Raw genomic sequence first — 21,653 nt, forward strand, 5'->3', positions numbered from 1 at the left:
TAATAATAAAATAATAATATTATAGCACATTGTGCTGTTTGGATTGGATTGGATCGGTTATGAAAAGTAGATCCGAAATCCGATCCAATCCAGCGGTTTGCAAAAAATATAATCCAATCAAATCCGAATTAGTGCGGTTTTAATCGGTTTTCAGTTTGAATTGGATTGGATGAGCGGTTTAATTTGAATCGGTTTGGATTGGATTGGTTTTCGGTTTAATATTGATTGAACATATTTTAAAATTTCTGATAGATATTTGAACACGAGACACACGATTGTTTGTTCTAAAACCATAAAAACCATAACATGTGAGGCTATTACATAAATATAGTAGTGACAACTCAGAGAGAGAGAAAGAGAGAGAAAGAGAGAAGCTTCTTCAATCATTCATTGATTATTCATTCATCAATAACCATGACACTGCAAAACAACACCCCAACAAGAACAAAGAAGCAACTCATCATTGATGATGATGATGCTAATGAACATTCTCCATTGCTACCAACAAAGAGAGATCATGATTATGATGATGGTGATGCTGATGGTGCATCCTTTGTTGGGTCAGTGTTCAATTTATCAACAACAATCATTGGTGCTGGAATCATGGCCTTACCAGCAGCAATCAAAGTGCTTGGTCTTCTCCTTGGCATTTCATCAATCATCTTCCTTGCATTCCTCACTGACACCTCTCTTGACATACTCCTAAGGTTCAGCAGAGTTGCCAAAGCTTCATCCTATGCTCATGTCATGGGTTCTGCTTTTGGAAGACTTGGAACAATGGTGCTTCAGATATCTGTTTTCATCAATAATCTTGGGATACTTGTTGTCTATATGATCATAATTGGTATACATTTCAAACTTTGTATTTGTTCTGTTTTCAAAATAAATATCGCTTCAACTAAATTAATATATCAACATGTATTTTATACGAGTAGCCAATTTTTTGTGTACGCATAACATGATTGATAATAGATTTTTCCATTGATGTTATTACTTACTAACTTTTCCTTGTTCTTACTTCTGAATTGTCAATAAACATGAATATCTGTGTTGCAATTGACCAAGACTTGGTTTCTATTTTGTGTTGAATATTGAATATTGTCTTTCTCTAGTTGAAGTGGATGAATTTAGAGTGCCTAGTTTATTTATGATATCCAGAAAAGTAATTATATAGCTTGATTTATATATGAATATATAATATATAGTTGAAGTGACTGGAAATTGATGTTGCTTAGAAATTGCTCTGTTTAGGGTTTTCTAGAAAAGCTGAAGACAACTTTTTTGAATTTTGGTTTGTTTTATAAAATTCATACAAATATGTGAATGTTGGCAAGAAAAGTATGAAACAAACTTACCCTTATTTTTTATTCAATAATTGTTTAGTTTGTTTTTGCTTTGTGATTGATTTCTAGGTGATGTGCTTTCTGGAACATCGTCAAGTGGAATTCACCATTTTGGTGTGCTTGAAGGATGGTTTGGTGAATGCTGGTGGACTGGCCGTTATTTCATTCTTCTTGTTACAACCCTTTTCATATTTGCTCCACTGGCATTTGTTAAGAGAATAGGTAACAACAACAATACTATCAAATCTTTTAGCAATGTTACATAATTTTGGAGCATTTGGCAAAGTTGAGTAATCTTCTTGTATTGGTATGCAGATTCATTGAGGTATTCTTCTGCTTTAGCGGTGGCTCTGGCGATCGTGTTTCTAGTCATAACTGCAGGAATCACACTGTTTAAATTGTTTAACGGCAGTATTGCTAGTCCGCGGTTACTTCCAAATGTTACTGATAGTGCATCTCTATGGAATCTCTTCACAGCAGTTCCAGTTCTTGTGACAGCATTTGTGTGCCATTACAATGGTAAGTCCTACTTTTTCGCTATTGCAAATATAGCAGTGAACAATGTTTTCTGTCTGATACATGTCCTAGTAGGAATTATTTCATGAGCGGTAGAAAAGCAGGGTGGATTTCATGGGTTTCAATGCATAATAAAATGAATTATGACTTACAAATCATGTTCTTTTCTTCTGTTGTTGAGAATATGGTTATTGTATATTAATACTTCCTAGGATTTCTAATATGACATAGTTTTCTTTATGTATGCTTTTTAGTTTACTTGCATAATTGATGTAACTAACAATAATATTAAGCAAGTTTAGGTGTTAGAAGAATTTTTTCACCAAAGTTTCTGTATTCTGCAGTTCATACAATAGACAAGGAGCTAGGAGACTCCTCGTTGATACAACCGGTTGTGCGCGCATCACTCTCTCTGTGTTCCAGCATCTATATTCTTACAGCCTTATTCGGATTCCTCCTATTTGGTGAATCAACTCTGGATGATGTGCTAGCCAACTTTGATACTGATCTTGGCATCCCTTACAGCAGTCTCCTTAACGACGTTGTTCGCATTAGCTATGCTCTCCACCTCATGCTTGTTTTCCCGGTGATCTTCTTCTCGTTGCGCTTCAATTTTGACGATCTTATCTTTCCTTCAGCTAGGCCACTGAATTCAGATCAGTGTAGATTTGTCTCGATCACCAGTGGACTTGTTGCTTTAGTGTACATAGCTGCAAACTTTATACCAAGCATATGGGATGCTTTTCAATTCACTGGAGCCACTGCCACCGTTTGCCTTGGGTTTATTTTCCCATCTGCGATCGCTCTAAGGTGCGATTTCTTAGTCACAGTTCATTACTTTTTGGTAATTTCATCATGCTGATTTTTGTTGAACCCTTTGTAGTGAATCTTTATGTGAATCTTTTTTGTTGAACCCTTTCATCATCCTACTACGACCCTTTGTAGTAGGATGCTAGTGTTGTATATTATGAACTCGATTTCACAGGCGTGAAATGCGAGTGTGTCAAGTTTTTGCTTTCTGTAGAAGTAAGACTAATCCACGGCAGAAGCTAGAGTAAACGAAAGCTTCCCCGGAATTTTTTTTTCCCATGTTAAACAAAGCTATTGGGATTGAAATTGCTATGAACTTTCAAAAAGCTATGTCATAGATGCATTTTCGAAGCTGACATATAATTCTGGTTTTGCAGGGATTCTCATGGCATTGCATCAAAGAAGGACAAGATTTTATCCGTTATAATGATCGCTCTTGCCGTATTCTCGAACATCATAGCGATATACAGTAACGCCAATTCCATGTTCAGGAAGGAAGTTGATGATCTTCATTGACTTATTAAAGTGCCTATAAGTAACCATTAATAGATAGAAGTTCCATACTCTCATTCCAAGCAATTTAAGCAAAACAAACACTTTAATGGAACCAGAGAATGAACTTGTTTTTGGATTGAGTTTGAAAAAGTGAAGTACAAGACTCACTGCAAAGAGTTTTGGTAGAGGAACTGAAAGTAAAAGTGAAAAACTATGTGAACATTTAAACATATTTTACATGTAAGGTTCATAATTTTCAGAGAACTTAAGTGGTGCCTAGCAGATTTAGTTTTGGGGAGAATGGTAATAAACTAATAATCAACTACCAATTTAGTTTGGTACTTGATTCTACATTCTTTCTAATGTTAATTGCCCCTTGAATAAATGAATACTTTTAGTGTCAATATTACTGATTACAATTAAAAGTGTAATCACTATAATGATTAATGGATAATGATAAGAGAGTATCAAATGAGAGAGAGAGAAGAGCTAAAAAAACATCATTATATGATTATACATCATAAATTAAAATAGTTTTATTATTCTATTAGTCTTTATAATTTTACCAAATTTTTAATTAGGTTCTTATATCTTTTATCTTTTCAATTTGATCCCTAAACTACTTTTAATTTTGTAATTAAGTCTTTTCATATTAAAAATATTAAAATTAATAAAATATTTCTCCTATAAAAAAAACAAGATAATTAATTTTCCATAGAAGATTGGTTATTATAATTTAATAAGTTAGGCTTTTATTCCTGAAAATAAAAATTAAATGAGAAAGTTTAAAGAAACAGAGAGAATACAAGTATACAACCATGTAAATTCATGTAATAATGTTTTTTATTGATATAAATTGCCTTTACATTTCTATCAAGTTATAAAAACTAGTTATTCTTGTTCTACTTATTGTGTTAAGCTCTCTTGTTCAAAAAAAAAAAAAAAAAAAAAAAACTGGTACATATGCTTTCTCATCTTTTCTCCTCTCCCCATCATCCACAAAAAGAATAACAATCAAACTAAAAATACAAACCTATATAAGAAGCAAAAACAAAGAAAAGAAATTGGTTCTTCTGAAGCATGCACATCTGATGAAAATCTCCTTGGTACTTAGAATGATCACTATTCAGCAGTGTTATCAACTATGAACCAAAAAACAGATTGGCTGCTGTATATTGCTGAATCTTCTTTTACAACTGATTCAAGCAGGGTTCTAAACCTGTAAATCAATATTCGGTGGTGGCGCCGGACCGAGATGGATTCCCCGGTTGGATCATGTGATTCCTTGTTATATAAACAGAGTGGATTTGGCATTGGACATCTCTTCATGGATGAAAGCATATCTGTTCAGCATTGTGTTGGGAAGTTCTTGGTTCCTATTGGACACTGAATTTGCCATATCCCAAAGTTTGCTTTGCATTTTTTGTGTCCTCTTTCATGTCTTGTTCTTGAGCTTTTTGAAATCTCATACAAGACTAGTAGGAACTAGGTATAATACCAATTTCATCATAATTGGATGAAGCCAAGGGGAATTATAATTAGATAGGCAACTCGCGTTTAGGTTCGAGTCTAGTTGAAAAAATAAGGAGACTCCAGAACCTCTCGGAGATCAAAGTCTCCTCGCTCCGGTAAGGGAGGAAACTTCAAGGTTGGGAAATTCTTCTCAAAACTCTCAAGCAACTGTTAATAAAAAAAGTTTTAGAAAAAGGTAAATAATTCTGTATAAAGAAGCTTGTAATCTAAACTAGAGATACTTTACATTTTCTAATACTGGAGCCTCATAGAGTTCGACGAACTTCTCCCTAAGTATCCTGTTCATATCATCAACATCACATGCATGCGTCCAATACGAATCATGCACCCCTGCGATTAAGAAATTCGATTAAAAAGAATACGCTAATGTACATATAGATATATACAAGTAATTAGTAAGTACCTGCAAAGTTCAACCCTGCTTTTTTACAAGCAACTGCAGTCATCATCATGTGAGAACCATCAAGAGAGTGAACGAAATTCGGTGGAAAAGCTGTTCTCTGCCTTTTACCCATGACCTGTAAAATAAATGCGATATTTAAATATTTATCTCATTGAAGAGACCAGATAGTGAAATTGAGTCACAAAAAACATGAATTAGTCTTAAATTATACGATGCCAAGATGAACCATGATTATTAATCATCCAAAATAAGGAGTCTGATTCACAAATACAGGATTTCACGACACTCAGTGACTCGAATAGAACTATAATTAGTTTTTAAAGTAACTACACAATTCTGTAGTATGTGGTCTGTTTTGACAGTTATGATCAAGTTAATAGTTACCTTGTCAGTCTCACGTTGTAATGTCAATATCTGAAGGGAAGTCTTGATCTGCATTGAATTCAATTGTGCATGTTAATGATTTAATTTCATTGATTTTCAGAGACTATACAATGAAAGATGAGGCTGACAGTTGAGAATATTACAAGATGTCTTCCTAATTGTCGGTACGGTTGTACTACAGGAAGCCCGAGGGGAGTAGTCCACCGAACCGCTTGGTTTGTGGTAGCTATCACCTAATTCCATGTTCAAATATATGAATTTTAGAAGCATTAGCTATATATATTTTAAAAGCATAAATAGTCGAACCACTCGCTCACTCTTTTAAGTGATGCCATTCAAAGCAAAATTAGTCATACCTTAGCACAATCACCTAGCCAGCCCATGATACTTCTTGCGGCCTCAAACATCTCCTCTAAGGCAGTGAGAGTTGTCTATGAAAAGAGAATCATAAGTAAATAACAATGCTCGCTTCGGAAATGTGTATATACATCACCAAAGAATGAAATTCTCTCTTACTTTTGCAGCATAGCAAGCAGCAGCAAACAGCTCTGAATCCTCCTCAATGGCACAACGCTCCTTTAGCCTACGTTTGATCTGGTCTCGGGCCCCAATATAAGTTACTCCATAGACTGAAGTCATCACTGTCTGTTTCACCAGTTTTCGGTCCACCTAACGGCGTCAATAATGATAAAGTGTTTAGTTAATGTAACACTGGATGACATAGAGGTGTCATTTCACATTCCGAAGGAGGAAAACAAAAACCACCATTTATGGCAAAATCTTTAGTCTAACATGCATGTCTTTCATTTTAGAATATTAAAACAGAAACATTTTTTAATAAATAAATTATCTTTTAGAAATTGAAAATTAACCGAGACCTGGCTGATCAGACACTTAGCATGCAATGCATTGGGATTAGTTTTAGGATCTTTCTCTGCATCCCTCTTCATTATTTCTAGAACTCTGCATCATAATACCAAATATGAAAACATCAAACAGGTAGATTATTGAAAACGAGAAATAAATGATAATATTAGAATTCAAGAAAGGAATATGGGTTACTACAAATGCAAGGGCAAATGGAACCAACTCCTTGAGTTGATAGAGTGGCATCAAGGAAAAAAAGTTGATAATTGCTTCGTCGTTTAGAATAATTTATTCCGCAGTCTATAATGTATAATTCACAGTGCTTATTACCTGGCAGCAATGCCCGAATACACATCTGCAGGCTGGTCTCCACAAACAAGATTAACCGCAGCAGCTCCCAACTTCAAAAAGAAAAAGGAATGCAGAAAATCTAAGATGATCCACAATTAAAAAGAAGAAAAAGAGAAGGATAAAACTGCAAAAATTTCAATCGACCATACAGCAGAAAAGGTTTTGTTTCAAAGGCAAATTAAAAAAGAATGTATCAAATATTGTTAGGTATAATGCTGGGGCAGCTGCTTCTTGACAAATATAAAATGCGGTGGTTAACATTTTGACGAAATTAGAGCATCAAATCTTAAGTTTTAACAATCCCATCTTTCCATGATACGCAAAAGTTAAGCAGTACCAAGACCATATTATTCAGTACAATGGAAACAATGTAACATCTACAAAATGTTCAGTTATGTATTACCTTGTCCCTGCCAAGTGCTGCATAGTGTTGTAAGCCATTGCAAGAACCATCCTACAAAATGTGGGGAAATATAAAAAGAAATTTTAATGCTAAGAATCATAACTATGATTATCTGCCCTCTCAATTCTCAACTTCACAACTTGCATGCTTATGGCAAATGAATAGAAAACAACAGAACAATATTGTATTGGTACATGGTTTAAACTGAACTTTCCTACAATTACAAGGCCAAATCACACAATTACATATGTTCCCAAATAAAAATTCTGAAATCTCGGCACAAGATACCTGGTGCACAGGCATATGAGAAATTGTAGCCTCAGGATTGGGGCTTCTCAATGCTTCAGAGAGATTGATACATGCTGCCAAACACTGAAGAGGATCCTCTGCTTGCAACCACCAACGATTTCCTTCTAGTGGTCTGTCTGCAGAATCAAATATATCATTCACGTGGTTCTCGGTAAATGCTATCCGGCCCTCATAAGATAACTTGTCCACACCACCGGCATACAAATTTGCCAGATGTATTTTCAACCAGTGCAATCCCGACTTTCCCAGAGGTCGCCCCTCTGCAAACTCGAGTACACCTCGACATAGATCAGAACCGAGATGGTTCAAATGTGGGTGCATGGGATATGCACGCCCACGGAAATCAAGATTGTGAGGATAATAGAAGCCATCTTCATCCTTCATCTTTCGTGCAACCTACAGCCAAAATTAGCCAATGTGTTGGTGTTGACATGTTCTCTCTCATGGAAATAATTTCATATTACTAGTCTATTTGAAGAATATTAGGAGACTTCTTACGGCAAGTTTAAGCTCAATGTCACATCGTTGTGAATGTCTCTCATTATTCTCCTTCTTGGCAGCTTTGACCTTCCACTTCCATTTTCGGATTTCTGATTCATCCTCTGTATCTGGTTCTTCTGGAAGGGGAACCTTTAAGATTAAGATGAAATAGTGTCAAAACATATTGACTCATCCACCCAAGTCAGTTTAATTTCTACTCTCTTTTAAGCAGCTTTAGTTTCTTTCTGCAAGGGTAAAAGGAGTATCAAAATTGCCATATCTAATTATTTGGTGACATGGAAATATTTTATTTGTATATATACAAATCTTTGCTGTGAAGCAATTATAAATCATGATCATTTTCATGAAGTTGAATGGGCTAAGGTTTGAGGGTATATAAGGGTAAGACAAATAACATAGCAACAAAGTTCGTCGGGTACTCACATCTTCCCGATCCACCAAGTCAGCAAGACATCCCCCGTTAGCCCATATTTGATCTATAACATTGAGCACCCTTTTGTTTATCCTCCATTTGGTGCTGCCAAGAGTATTAAGGGCCTGACCATAAATGATAATAGAATTAATTTCAACATCTATTGACTGTTGAGCGTGTACAGATGCAAGCACATGAGTGGGGTGTGTGTGTGGTTTGGAGGGGGGTGGGGGGGATCCAACCTCAAAAACAGGCTCAAGTTGACACCTTGGAGCCCGTTTAACTGCTTCGCGTTGCTGTTTTGCTCCATGTATTCTCATAACATATGATGGCAAAAACAAGTATGCTCCTTTGTCATACCTACAAAATATTGCAACATTTCCGCCAAAAGTAAATAAATAAATAAATAAATTAGCAATCAAAACAGTTCAACGTAATTGGCTGAACAAGTTCAAGCTTTGTGCCATTATGATCTGAATTAAGAAAAAAAAAAAAAAAGCTATGACATTGGAACAGCAAATATCTTTGAATTTCTGCTATCCCAAATAGAAAACAAAAAGGAACTTATGATTCAAATGTTGCTAGTTGCAAAAACTTTGAGCAACTTGGCTTTATGCAAATAAAATAAACTAGGCTAACATAGGCCAAAGGTTCAATGAGCTTTGCAGAATATTACAAATAAAATTATTTAAGAAAAAGTATATGAAGTACCCTGTCCAGTTAATAGGTGGAACCAGCATTGGCATGTAGGGCATGACCATATGCCTAGCCTGTTGATGTAAATACAGTTTGAAGTTAGCATCACTTCATGAATTTCAATGCATGAAAGAAAATGTGATGTTGGACATACAGAGACACAAAATCTGTCTAAATAACCTACTCAGAAATGTGGATATGAGACCTTAAAATGTCACTTACAGTCTTCTCAAGGCCCTTGAGCACCAGTGGGTCACATTCAATAACACCATATCTCCTACTCCTAATCAAGCAAAAAGTATTCAGGTGAGAAACAAAAGAGAAGTAGAACATTAAAGACACTGATTGTGACAAAAAAAATTAAAGAGAGAAGCTACAAATCTCACTGAGAATCACTTGTCACAGTTCTAAGAGTATGCTTAAATGCAGGGTATATATCTGGTGGAGCATCTCCAATTTCATTAGCAGGCGGTTGAATGTAAGCTGATTCTATTAACAATTGCATCAAACGAGAACCAACCTGGAATTCAAAATAACTATGTCATAAAATAAAAATAAGAAAACATGCGATGTTCGTCGGTACAACAAGAACATCACAAACCTTTACTTGACCTTCCTGTCCCCAAGGCTTTGAAGCATCTAGACCCCGAACTATTCCCAACACTTGCTTCTGCTTCTGTTTTTTCATCAACATGGAAACCTTTTTCCTGAGTCTCTTCTGGTCCTTAGCCATTTTCTCTTTCTCTTCCTTCAGTTTGCCCGTTTCTATGGATTCAGGAGCACATCCTCCATCAGGCTTGTCAGCATTTGCACTCTTCGTGTTTTTTGTCTTCTCCATAAATCTGTATATCTTTGCCTGATCCACATACAAGGTTACAGTTTCAGTTAATGAAAAATTGAAAACTTGATTATTTTGAATTCATAGAAGAAACAATCTAATTTGAACCAAAAAACAGGAATTGACCACATTATTTCTGAACACAAAATCCAAGCGACATTAGCACTATATTAACCACATAACCAAACTAGATTACTGGAATTACCATACAAATTATAGCTCAAATATTAGATTGTTTCCCTTATCAGATCAATATTTCATACCTCATGTTCAACGGCTTCACCTATTTGACAAGCAGCTTGGATCACTCTGGCACTGCCTACTCCATTACTGTTGGTCATCAACAACCCCATCAACTTGTGCATTGTGATCACAGCCATCATCTCCGCGGGCAACTCATTGAAATAAGGAGCATGGCTCAACCTATGCACATTGCGTTTGGAATACTCTTGGTCAGCTGCAATTGCATTCCTCAAAGGCTCAAACCAACCAAGGAATAACGATTTCATGTAAGGCAGATTGGGTGCAAGCTTCTGCTCACGCATGTCATCCAATAGCTCCTGATATCGAATATGACTTTAGTTAGTTAAGTTACTTAGGTTACACACCACACCTCTCCCTCTCTCTCTTACCCCCTAGTTAGTTAAGTTACTAACTGTTGAATACCGTAATATTATCCTGGCGATCAAAACATGCAGAATTTCAGAAAACAAAAAATTGTCATTAAAGAACACATTATGCTTTTCTAACTTGCTAACTTCCTTTATATATGCTTAGAGGCACTAAATTTCATCAATCTAACTGTTGAATCCTGCAATACCCTCATGATCAAAATGAGAAGATTAAGTATCAAATCCTTTTAAAATTGGGATATAACTAGATATATATGCAATTGGGTACACTTGGTCTATTAAGTGGAGACTTTCAATCAAATTGGATTGATTGAATTTAGTGCTACTATAAAGTATCTGACATATATACATATAAATTTGAAGTTTTCAATTCTCCACCATCTTCTATACCTGATACTCTTTAGCTGCCTCTTCCCATGCCTCAGTCTCCACCTTTATCTGCCTCTTCCGAAGCATCTTGAACTTGTAGTTAGCCATGCCTTCAACACCACCGTTCTTCGTTTCCACTTGGGCTTTTGCTTTTCCCTTCTCTTCTTCCTTCAACATATGCTCCAACAATTTCTGAACCTCATTGGAAGTGGGACAATCATCTTCCGTATCAGTAGTGGATTCAATAGCCTCAGCAGCGCTACCATAATATCTAGCTAACTTCAAGTACTTAGAAAAACCAAAGTGTTCCTCAGAAAACGAAAAATTGGATCCACAAAGTTCGTTTCTCGGTGCAAAGACTCCAACTTTAACGAAACCCAAAAACTGGAACCCTGGTAGTATCTGGGTCCTAGCGGCTTTAATTTTCTCGGGAAAATTCAAATGCCGAGAAAAACTTCGGGAATTGGAAGATGAAGGTAAGTAGAAGGATTCGGAGGGTAGCTTGAACTTCGTTGAGGAAGCTCGCTTAGCTAAGTAGGTCCACATTTTTGCGATGATGGAAGCGTGAGATCGAGAGAGCTTAGTTGCAGGTTGATGGTGTTTGGGTCATGAGAAAGTGACGGGGGGATTTTCCCGAGAAAATAAGTTAGAATGTGGTGAGTGAGAGGCGCAAGAAGTAGCAGCCGCCTCTAAAGCCTTCAAGAGGAACTCTCTAAACCCTTCATAAAACCTATCTCATCTTTCTTCCGCTGTTGTTTCCTTGTAAAACCCTTTTTCAATAAATAATTAATAGAGATAAATATTAAATCGGTATTTTTGAAAAATTTTAGTGCTCATAAAATGGTATATTATTTGTCTTAGAAAGACTAACGAAAAACGCTGATCTACCTATCTTCTCTTCCCTTTTCATGAATCACACTTTTCCCTCAACAAACATGAAATTTAGGTACTTACTAAAGTAGTAAAGTGAGAGATTAATTATATTGAATTTATAATTCTCATAAAATATCTGTTTTATTATCTTAATTTAAAAATATTTAATTTTTCGCTTTACTAACTTTTTCATTTTAAAAAATTTTGATTTATTCGGCGTGTTTTGTATTTACAGTAAATATTTACATGCTGCTTGTAACAAAAAAAAAAGCGAAGAAGTTTAAAACTCCGATCAAAATTACAACTACAAAACTTACATCTATATTTGTTTTTGTGTAATTTTTTAGCCGTAAAATCAACATCTAATGTAATTATCAAATTAATTCGGTGTGTCCCTTCCTCGAATCTTGTGTTAATGCTATTGCACTTTACATTCTAAATTTTCAAGATATGCAATTTTACACTTTAAAATTGTCAAAAAGTGTAAAGAAAAAAAAATAACACATGTCAAATAACTTCTCCCATTCAAAAATCCCGAATTTGATAAACTAAAGACTATTATTGATCAATAGCATTGAACTAGGGTCTTACATTTAAGTCTTTAATGATAGGATGATCTGGATTAACCTCCAAAATTCTCCTACCCCTCATAAATTCTAAACTAGAACTATCTCCAAGTGCTTGTGCTTTCATTAATCTGTCACAAATTGATAACATTCTTTCATAAAATGATCAAAATACCTCAGTAGTGAAGTGAGTATATGCAAGTGTTCCAAGAACTCATTAAAAGTCTAGTTGTAAAACTCATTGTACTTAATAAGAAATGGTAATAGGCCCTTTTTGTCTTTGATACAAACTTTCATGTATATACATTCTAATCAACAAATCACAGCAAATCTTTTTTAATATAGCAGCTTGATTTGTTATCCTAATTTATTCCTACCAAAAATGTATATGATAGATTGCTATATACATAAATAACCAAGCCTTCTAATTGATATTTTTATATATAACTTATGTTGACCGTTGTTACCCCCTCAAGTTGGCGCGTGTAAATTTTGAATGCCCAACTTGACTAAGAGCTTCCCAAACTGTTTCGTCCCGAGAGCCTTGGTGAAAATATCAGCTAGTTGGAGATGAGTAGGAACATAAGAAGGTAATAGTCGATTGTGTATGATTTCATCCCGGACAAAATGACAGTCGACTTCGATGTGCTTGGTACGTTCGTGGAAGACTGGATTTTTAGCAATGTGAAGCGTCGCTTGACTATCGCAGTGCAAGCGAATGGGAGCAGGATACGATACGTGCAGCGAGGATAGTATATCCTTTATCCATATTAATTCCCTGGTTGTCTTGGCCATTGAGCGGTACTCAGCTCCAGCAGAAGAGGCAGAGACCGTTTGTTGTTTCTGTATTTTCCACGAGATAGGGGCGGTACCGAATTGAATGAATCACCCTGTAAGAGACCGGTGTGTTAGCGAACAGCCAGCCCAATCAGAATCACACCAGCCATAGAGTTGCAAATCATTTTCTTTAGGTAGAAGTATGCCCTGCCCCGGATGTCCCTTCAGATACCAAACAACCCGTAAAGCGGCGTGCCAATGTTCAGTACGTGGGTTCTGCATAAACTGGGACAAAACATGAACACTATAGGCGAGGTCAGGTTTGGTGAAGCACAAATATATGAGTCTTCCAACGAGGCGGTGATACATGCTAGGATCAGAGAGAACAGGGCCAGCAGCGGATGCCAACCGGTGATTTTTCTCACACGGAGTAGCTGCGGGCTTAGCAGCCAGCAAACCTGCTTTAGTGATGATGTCCAAGACGTATTTTCGCTGGCGCAGAAAAAATTTCTTGGAAGATCGGGCAACTTCAACCCCCAAAAAATATTTCAGGCGCCCTAAGTGTTTCATGTGAAAGCACTTGTGCAAGTACTGTTTGGATTTGTTAATTGCATCACCATTATTTCCTGCAATCACAAGGTCATCAACATACACTAAAACAACCAGGTGGACATCATTTTTACAGAGACTAAACAAGGAATGGTCTTTTTGTGACTGTTGGAAACCAAATCGAGTAAGGGCAGAGGATAATTTTGCAAACCAACAACGCGGAGCTTGTCGCAAGCCATAGATGGATTTTTGAAGTTTACACACTAAGCTTGGTTGAGCCACTTGGAACCCGGGTGGGAGCTTCATGTATACATCTTCATCAAGGTCGCCATGCAGAAAGGCGTTATGGACATCCATTTGGTGAAGTTCCTAATCCCGGGCTGCTGCAACGGCAAGAGTTGTTCGAATGGTCACCATCTTTGCCACCAGAGAGAACGTTTTATTGTAATCTAGTCCTTCCACTTGTTGATTTCCTAAGATGACCAACCGTGCTTTGAATCACTCGACTGACCCATCAGAATTATATTTAATTCGATAAACCCACTTACAACCATAAGCTTTCTTTTCTGGAGGAATAGGTGTGAGCTTCCATGTGTTGTTAACTTCCAGTGCTTGAATTGCTTTGGACATGGCATCTCGCCATCGCGAATCTGTGACAGCTTGGGAGAAGGACCGAGGTTCTTGCTCGGCTTGTAATGAAGCAAGAAAAATGCGGTGTTGGTCAGAGAAATTATTACAATTCACAAAGTTTTGTATAGGATAGGACACACCTGAGGAAGTTGACGAAATCGGATTCTGGATGGAGGGGCTCTTTTGGATAGTGGCGGTGGTGACAAAGTCGCGCAGCTTGATGGAGGGCATTTTCACACGGTGTCCACGACCAAGGGGGGCTTCGGTTGCGGCTGGTGGCAAATCGGAGATCGGCACCATTTCCTCGTCGCTGATTTTGGAGGGGATGACGACGTCCTCGTCAGGGTCGTCTCGGAGCTCATATCCCCCCTGTCTTGGATGTCAGGTGCAGTGGGTGAATGTTCTAGAGTCTCATTTTGATTTGGAGGAATGGGCTTAGCTGTGGGGGAAGTGAAAATTGACCTAATTGGAGTGTCCTCTTCAAAAATATGCTCCAGCATTGGGGGCCCAATTTGGTCAACTCGTGAGTTTGCTCTTTGGGCTTCACTAAAGGGAAACACACCTTCAATGAAATGGACATCACGAGATACAAGAAAAACTTTCTTTTCCAAATCAAACAGCTTCCATCTTTTTTGCCCAAATGGATACCCGACAAACACACATTTCCTACTTCGACTGTCAAATTTGTCATTTTTCCTACTTTGGTTATGAGCATAACACAAAGAACCAAAAACTCGCAGGTGTTCATAACTGGGAACTCTTCCATGAATAATTTCATATGGGGATTTTCCTTTCAACACTAAGGACGGTGTGAGATTGATTAGGTGCCTGGTAATTAAAACGCATTCTCCCCAAAACTCAATAGGGAGATTACCTTAGAATCGCAAGGACCGGGCAACATTTAGTATATGCCTGTGCTTGCGCTCTACTCTTCCATTTTGTTGTGGAGTTCCGACACACGAAGTTTGATGAACCACTCCTTGTTGCATAAAGTACTGCTTTAAACACATGAACTCTATTCCATTATCGGATCGCACCATTTTGACACATTTATTGTATTATTTTTCAACCAAAACAAAGAAAATTTTCAATGTAACAGACACTTCCATCTTTTCTTTTAACAAATATATCCAAACAGCCCGTGAGCAATCATCCACAATGGTTAAGAAATATGAGGCTCCACATGACGACGGAGTTTTATAAGGTCCCCACAAGTCACAATGAATCAAATAAAAAATACTCGAAGCATGACTATCACTTAATGGAAACTTATCTCTTGTTTGTTTGGATTTTTCACAAATTTCACAAATTTTATTCACCTCTTCGCTAGTACATTTGTCACTCACATTGGGGATCATTTGCACAATTTTAAATGATGGATGTCCCAATCTCTTATGCCATAGAGTCAATTTATTTTCAGCTTTGACATGACTTGCTTGAGCCTTGTGCATACCACGATACCAATAGAGCCCATCCTTCCGTTCACCCGCTCCAATCATCTTCTTCGAAGTGCGGTCCTGCATAATACACAGCTTGTCAGTGAATTGTACAACACAGTTTTCTTCATCAGTTAATTGTGGAACAGAAAGTAAGTTGCATTTTAATTTTGGTACATAAAGAACATTTTTCAACTGAAGTCCTCCGTCAAGAACCACAGTTCCTTGTTTGCAAGCAAGCATCTGCTCACCGTCAGGCAGCCCCACTGGGCATCCTGGAATGGTCCTTTTTTCACACAAAATTTTCAAGGTACCTGTCATGTGGTTAGAAGCACCACTATCGATGATCCACAAATCCCAAATTTTCTTACCAGTCATTTTCTCAGATTTAGCTGGTTTTTGTTTGCTGATCATATCAACCAATACCTTCCATTGCTCACTAGTTAAACCTATCATGTCAAGATTCTTTTCTTCTAGGTTGCTCACACGACTTCCACTTCCTCCAGTACACGCCACATTAGCACGTGTTTGAGCCCCTCGGTTGCGTATCCCTTGTCTTCCTGATCCTCTGGCAGTGCCTTTTCGTTCGTGCCTTGGCCGGTCACCCCATCATTATGGGTAACCCACTATTTGAAAACACTCTTTCACATCATGCCCATTTTTGCCACACTTGGAACACGTCACGGCCTTTTCTCCATGTTCACCTCCCCCTCTAGCCTTGTTGCTGACATGCGCCGTAAGTCCCACAACCAATCCCCTTTCATCCGCCGACTTGGTGATTGTCTTCACCCTTTCCTCTTGAATTAACATCAGGTACACACGATTAAGCGAAGGTAAGGGATCGGTTGCAAGGATACTTGACCTCACAGTGGCATAACTGACATCATCAAGACCCATGAGGAGTTGATGAACCTTTTCTTCTTCCCTTCGCTTCTCAAGTTGAGAGCCAATTGAACACTTGCACCCACCACAGGTGCATTTGGGAATCTGGTCACAGTTTGCAAGTTCATCCCAAAGTATTTTCAACTTCCCATAGTATGCAGCCATGGACGCACCTTCTTACTTACACCTTGTCAAATCTGCTTTCAACTGCTGTATTCGAGGTCCATTCACAACAGAAAAGCGTTCTTTGATCTCCTCCTACAACATCTTCGCATTCTCTGCATACACCACGGTGGTCCGCAAGCTTGGCTCGATCGTATTCAAAATCCATGAAACAATTATGGATTAGACTATCCACCAATCTTCAAGTTCAGATGCATCCTTTCCTGGTTCTGTGTGAGTCCCGTCAATGAATTCCCACTTTCTCCGAGCTCGAAGAGAAATCTTCACAGCCCTCGCCCATTCGTCATAATTTTTTCCACGCAATTGCACCTGCATGATTATGTTTCCTGGGTTATCACTCGCGTTGAGGTCGTACGGCGAGTGAGTCTTCTTCTCGTCTCCTCCTGAGGAGTGTGGTTTGTCTTCGATGGTCTTCTCTGGTTCTGCCGCCATGGTTTCTCAGATCGTCCTCTATTTTATGTGTTTCTCAAGTTAGGCTCTGATACCATAATAAGAAATGGTAATAGGCCCCTTTTGCCTTTGATACAAACTTTCATATATATACACTCTAATCAACAAATCACAGCAAATCTTTTCTAATATAGCAGCTTGATTTGTTATCCTAATTTATTCCTACCAAAAATATATATCACAGATTGCTATATACATAAATAACCAAACCTTCTAATTGACATTTTTATATATAACTTATGTTGACCGTTGTTAGTACTCATCCTTTTGAACTTCTTTTGGATTCCGCATTTTCTGGAATAGAAAGGACAAATTAGAAGGTAACCATAGCTGATGAAAGTAAGATGCACAAAGTAAGAATCTTAAGACCTTAAAAAGTAGGTATAGTTCACACTCACTCCCCCAATCCCAATATTTCTGAGTTTTAGTCCTTTTTATCTTCTTCTGTTCACCCTGATAGCAGAAGCGGAGTGGTAAAAAAGAGAGTAGAATTTCAGCGGTTTAACTGATTTGAAAAGATCAAAAGAATGCAGCCATTACTAAATAACAGCAGAGCTAGATTTCAAGCTGAAATTAGTTGTACCTATATTTGTAGAGCTTGGGTATATTTAAATCACAAAACTCAACTTCGTATAGCAACTGAAACTCTTAAACTATTACAAGTTATCATTACCAATCCAAAATTCAATCTTTCACCCTTTCACATGAATTGAAATGAAAAAGATTAAAAATTTGATTCATTCACAGACCAAAACACTCACACGAAAAAATTGGGGGGAAAAAGGTCAACTTTTTTATGCTCTGGATTCTGGAATTACCAATATCCCTTTCCATATTTTCTTCTCAAAAGCAACATTAAACTAAGCTCTAGAATACAATAATATACACTCTAGAATAGTCTGTTCCAGATGACTGAATTTCCAAAATGATAACTAAAATTCACGATGTACATCAATTTAGTCTCTGAAATTTCAATCAGAAACTAAATTGGGTGCACGTAGTTAACTTTCTTCATGACATGCAAAAAAAATATATAGTAGCATTCCACCTACTCAATGAAATGCTATATATAATATAAGTGTAATTTTACACATTAAAAAATTCTTTGAATAAATGGTGTTCTAGCTATAGCTACATTTGAATTATATTGTCCATATTACTATATTAGTATATGTGAGAAGTGGAACCTCAATGGAAGGAGATGGTATGCTATTATTGCTTGAGCATGAAAGAAGCCATGGTGAATTTGGAGAAGAAGAACTGCTACTATCATTGCATAGGCCTTTCATTTGAGGGAGTTATTGGACTAATTGGAAAATTATTGAACAAATAGTTAAGGTTATTATCATTATTTTATTGCTGATGCTGTTAAGTTGTTGCTCCTAGCTTCAAGAGCAGAAGATATGATATCTCAAAATCAATTTGGGTTGGTCGAGTAGTCAACTCATTCATTTTTTTAAATAAGTATCGGGGATTCGAATCTTGTCTTGTGCATGCAGCAACCTATTGGCCAGTGACAAATCCTTAAATAAAACTTAAATCTGCGATAAATTAATGCTTGACCTGTCGAACTAGAAAATACCATGGACAACAAAAAAGTAAAAAATATGATATAATACGGTTTTCAGATTGAGTTAGTTGTTGCTATTTGAAATGAGGAGTGTTAGGGGACCAGCAATTTTTGTGATTTGTACCTATCAAGTAGCCATTAATAATGTTTTTAATAGTGTGAGATTTCATCCAATGGTATGAAATTACTCACTCTTCTTTTGCTAGTTACATGCTAGTCAAAATTTAATAAAATTACTGACTGATAGACTTTTCTATTTGAAATACTGTTTGTTTAGCACTAATAAGTCAACCATTGTATTAGTTGTTGACTTATGTTTATTGATGACCCTAATAAGTTTGAAACCACTATTAATTTTCAATCTTGTAATTCGTCCTAGTACAATCAGAATTATTATTAGTATTGCTTTGTTTTTTGGTTGGTCTCTGAAGTAGTTTAATTTTGACAATACTTTTTTTAATGAAAAATTTGAAGAACAAGTTTATATGTCTCAGTCTCTAAGATATTCAAATGAAAATTCTAATCTTGTGTGCAAACTGAAAAAGGCCATTTATGACCTCAAACAGTCCTATAAACCTGGTTTAATATTCTAAATCATACCTCTTAAGTCTTAATACAATTTGGGTTCAAGCATACAACATCTGATTACTCACTATTTGTTAAACAAAATAATAATTTTGTTATTTTTTTTGTTTATATTGATGACATTGTTATAACAAGTAATAATAGTATTGAAATTGACAATTTAATCACAAATCTTAACAATATTTTTTCTCTCAAAGACTTAGGTAGTTTTCATTATTTTCTGGGACTTAAAACTTATTATATTTCTAAATCAACATAAATATGCTGCTGAAGTTCTAAGTCATGCTAACATGTCTGATGGTCATACTATGCCTACACCAATGGTAGCTAATCTAAAATTGGATGTTCATGATTCTGAACATTTTGAAAATTCAAAACTATATAGATCTATTGTAGGTGTACTTCAATATTTTATAATAATTAGACCTGAGATCTAGTGTATTCTGTGAATAAGGCGTCCCAATTCATGCATAATCTGAGACTGCATCACTGGAAGGCAGTCAAAAGGATCCTCAGATACTTAAAGAAAACCTTAGATCATGGAATTATTTTTTGTGAGAGCTCTTATGTTCGTTTATTCGCCTTTTATGATACAGATTGGGCAAATGATATTGATGATAGGCGATCCATCACAGGTTACTGCATCTATCTTGGAGACAATCTTGTTTCTTGGAAGAGCAACAAGCAATCCAAAATTAGTAGAAACAGAATACCGCTTGATGGCTACTGCTCAAAATGAGCATGTGTCAACCCAACAATTATCGAAGGAATTACATATTGCTCAATCCATAGCTCCTACTATCTTTTGCAACATTCAGAGTGCTTGCTGATCCTTACTACCAATTCTGTTTTACACAATAAATGCAAGCATTTAGAAATCGATTTGCATTGCATCAAAGATATAGTCAACAACAAAGAACTTATGTTGTTCGCATACTCGCATTAGACCAATTAGCTAATGTTTTAACCAAATCGCTGTCCTTACACTTATATATTTAGCAAGTTCAAAGACAAACTTAGGGTGATTTTAAAATTCTACCTAAGTTTGAGAAGGGTGTTCAGAATAGTTAGTTGTTGGTTAATTAGTTATCTAATTGGCACTCTTCGGTTAGAGATATTTTCTATTTTTCTTCTTTTCTGTGTGTTATATATATATTTAGAGGTTGCTCATTGTAAAAGGATATGACACACTAATAATCAATAATAATATCAATCTTCTTTTATAAGTCTAGGTTTCAATTCCTCTCTATTTTAATTCTGCATAATCAAGTTTAATCCGTGATCTTCTTCTGATTATTCCAAAACTTAATACAAAACTTTCAATAAATAAACTAAGTGAAATCTTCATCTAACTATTAAAATTTAAAAAGTATGAATATTTTGTTAAATTATTATATTTAGATATGTGTTACATGTATTTTAAACACGATACTAGTTTAATATTCATGTTTAATTATATCTTAATAAAATATAAAAAAATTTGAATATGATTACGAGTTGCTGGCATGTTTAATTCTTTTTGTTAGCTTATATTCTTAAAATAAATTTAAAAATAATATTTATTATTAGTTATTAATATAAAAAACTATCTAAAATACTTTATATATAGGATTAAAATTGATTCTAAATTAACAAAAAAATGATTTGTACTTTTATATTTTATATATGTGTGTTGTATTTTTGTGCCTAACAAAAATTTAAAATCAATGTGTTAGGTGTATCTTGTATTATATCGTGTCATGTGTATATCTGTGTCTGACCTCATAGAGATCATTATTATCACATCTCTTAATTTGTATTTCTAAGCAAATTTATGAAATTCAATCAATGTAAAATAAGTAGATCAGACATTCAGACCAATTCCTTAGCTAGGTTTAAGTCTTTGTTCAATTTTAATACAATATTGTCTCCCATATACTTATTTAATTTAAACCATCTAAATAGTATCTAAAAATTTATATTGCTAATAATTTTTTTTTTTAAAATATATTAACAATAAATAAGTCTCTGAAAATTTAAAAATACGAAACAAAATTAAATAATAAATATATATTTAAAAAAAACGTTAGAAATCAAATTTTAATACAAAGTTTTGAAATTATTATTAGAAAAAAAAAGATCTTTTTATTTTAAAATTTGGCCATTTTATAATTTTTTTATTATGAATGATCATATTTTAAAAAAAATAAAAAGAAAAATTATAGATAAAATTTTATTCTAAATTCTTTTTGTACATCTTCTAGATATTTATTTAAATATTGTTACAAAAATTCGAATCAAAAGGATAAGT

General features: G+C 35.6%; 3 protein-coding genes across 3 annotated transcripts; 1 reads left to right on the plus strand and 2 right to left on the minus strand.

Moving 5' to 3' along the window:
* The first annotated feature begins 269 nt into the window (after positions 1-269).
* LOC107629318 (amino acid transporter AVT6A) lies at positions 270-3,568 on the plus strand. The gene is made up of 5 exons (XM_021111159.2): positions 270-844; positions 1,413-1,565; positions 1,659-1,862; positions 2,204-2,669; positions 3,047-3,568. The coding sequence occupies exons 1-5, from the start codon at positions 415-417 to the stop codon at positions 3,183-3,185; spliced, it is 1,392 nt and encodes a 463-aa protein (XP_020966818.1). The 5' UTR covers positions 270-414; the 3' UTR covers positions 3,186-3,568.
* A 421-nt stretch (positions 3,569-3,989) lies between these two features.
* On the minus strand, positions 3,990-11,616 carry LOC107629411 (DNA-directed RNA polymerase 1B, mitochondrial). Its single transcript, XM_016332237.3, has 20 exons — positions 10,884-11,616; positions 10,125-10,421; positions 9,625-9,879; positions 9,410-9,543; positions 9,246-9,306; positions 9,039-9,097; positions 8,570-8,687; positions 8,339-8,452; positions 7,913-8,044; positions 7,394-7,810; positions 7,106-7,156; positions 6,682-6,752; positions 6,363-6,447; positions 6,001-6,153; positions 5,841-5,915; positions 5,628-5,717; positions 5,485-5,532; positions 5,101-5,215; positions 4,924-5,027; positions 3,990-4,844 (listed from the first exon to the last, which is right to left on the minus strand). Exons 1-20 carry the CDS (start codon positions 11,406-11,408, stop codon positions 4,734-4,736), a joined length of 3,015 nt encoding a protein of 1,004 aa, XP_016187723.1. The 5' UTR covers positions 11,409-11,616; the 3' UTR covers positions 3,990-4,733.
* A 4,689-nt stretch (positions 11,617-16,305) lies between these two features.
* Positions 16,306-16,740, minus strand: LOC148575529 (uncharacterized). Its single transcript, XM_088502294.1, has one exon. It carries the CDS (start codon positions 16,738-16,740, stop codon positions 16,306-16,308), a length of 435 nt encoding a protein of 144 aa, XP_088358420.1.
* Positions 16,741-21,653: the final 4,913 nt, after the last annotated feature.

Source organism: Arachis ipaensis, chromosome B1 (genome assembly GCF_059453495.1).
Source record: "Arachis ipaensis isolate K30076 ecotype BB chromosome B1, ASM5945349v1, whole genome shotgun sequence".
NCBI classification, from domain to species: domain Eukaryota; kingdom Viridiplantae; phylum Streptophyta; class Magnoliopsida; order Fabales; family Fabaceae; genus Arachis; species Arachis ipaensis.